The sequence below is a fragment of the Calidris pugnax genome, unplaced genomic scaffold, assembly GCF_001431845.1.
Source record: "Calidris pugnax isolate Ruff unplaced genomic scaffold, ASM143184v1 scaffold421, whole genome shotgun sequence".
NCBI lineage: Eukaryota > Metazoa > Chordata > Aves > Charadriiformes > Scolopacidae > Calidris > Calidris pugnax.
Window position 1 is genome coordinate 360,797 of NW_015091166.1, and position 1,223 is coordinate 362,019.

General features: G+C 64.1%; 1 protein-coding gene across 1 annotated transcript in view; it reads left to right on the forward strand.

Annotated features, from left to right (window-relative positions):
* Positions 1 to 1,211, forward strand: part of NXPH4 (neurexophilin 4) — a 3,729-nt gene extending 2,518 nt beyond the window's left edge. Inside the window, exon 2 of the mRNA XM_014959363.1 lies at positions 341 to 1,211. Within this exon, the coding sequence (XP_014814849.1) occupies positions 341 to 1,108 (768 nt within the window). The 3' untranslated portion in view covers positions 1,109 to 1,211. The remainder of the gene's footprint in view (positions 1 to 340) is intronic.
* Positions 1,212 to 1,223: the final 12 nt, after the last annotated feature.

Here is a 1,223-nt window from a genome sequence, read left to right on the forward strand (position 1 = left end):
GATGCTGCAGATGCAGCCCTGACTCCTGGGGGATCAAGAACAGCCTTGTGGGGGGCTCTGGGGGGGCAGAGTGCAGCCAGGCTTGGGGGGGCACAGCAGATGGAGGGGCAACGGTACCAATGGGGTGCACGGTGCTGGTGGGGTGCGTGGCCACGGGAGGGATGGAGGGGTACACAGTCACAGGAGGGCTCGTGGGGACGGGCAGGAGGATGGGCAAGAGGGTGGTGGGCAAGAGGGTGGCGGGCAAGAGGGTGGCAAGCAAGAGGGTGGCGGGCAAGAGGGTGGCAGGCAAGAGGGTGGCAGACACAGCTCCTACAGTCTTTGCCCTCTATCCCCCCAGACGGTGTGTGCTGGGGGCCACATCGCCAAGACCTTGGGGTACCTGGAGCTGGGCACCTCTGGCCTCCTCAAAGATGTCCCCTACGGCACCTTGAAGCCCCCGATGCTCGACCCCAGGAAGCTGATTCCAGCTGAGCCCCCCCAGGGCGCGGGGACCCCCTTGGGCGCTGGTCGGAGCCCCTGGGACTGGCAGAAGAACCAGACGACGGGGGACCTGCCCAGCCCCCGCGCCCGCCGTAAGCCCACGCTCAAATCCGGCCGCACCAAGAAGATTTTCGGTTGGGGCGACTTCTACTTCAACATCAAGACGCTCAAGTTCAGCCTCCTGGTGACGGGGAAGATCGTGGACCACATCAACGGCACCTTCAGCGTTTATTTCCGCCACAACTCCTCCAGCCTGGGCAACGTCTCCGTCAGCATCGTGCCCCCTTCCAAAGCGGTGGGTTTCGAGGTGTTGGTGCCAGCCCCCCCGCCGCTTCCCTTTTCACCCCCTCAACAGAGCACCTTACCCGAAGGGCGCCCGGTCAAGGCCCTCAACTGCCACGTGGAGTACGAGAAGACCAACCGGGCGAGGAAGAACAAGCCTTGCTTGTACGACCCTTCCAAGGTGTGTTTCACCGAGCACACGCAGAGCCACGCCGCCTGGCTCTGCGCCAAGCCCTTCAAGGTCATCTGCATCTTCATCTCCTTCCTCAGCATCGACTACAAGTTGGTCCAGAAGGTCTGTCCCGACTACAACTTCCAACACGACAACCCCTATTTCGGCTGACGGCCCGGCCGGCCGGCGGGCACCAGAGCTGGAGGCGGATGGGGCCTTGGGGGGTTTGGGGGGGGGTCCTACACCCTGTCCCCACTGCACGGTGTCCCCCATCACCCCCACACTG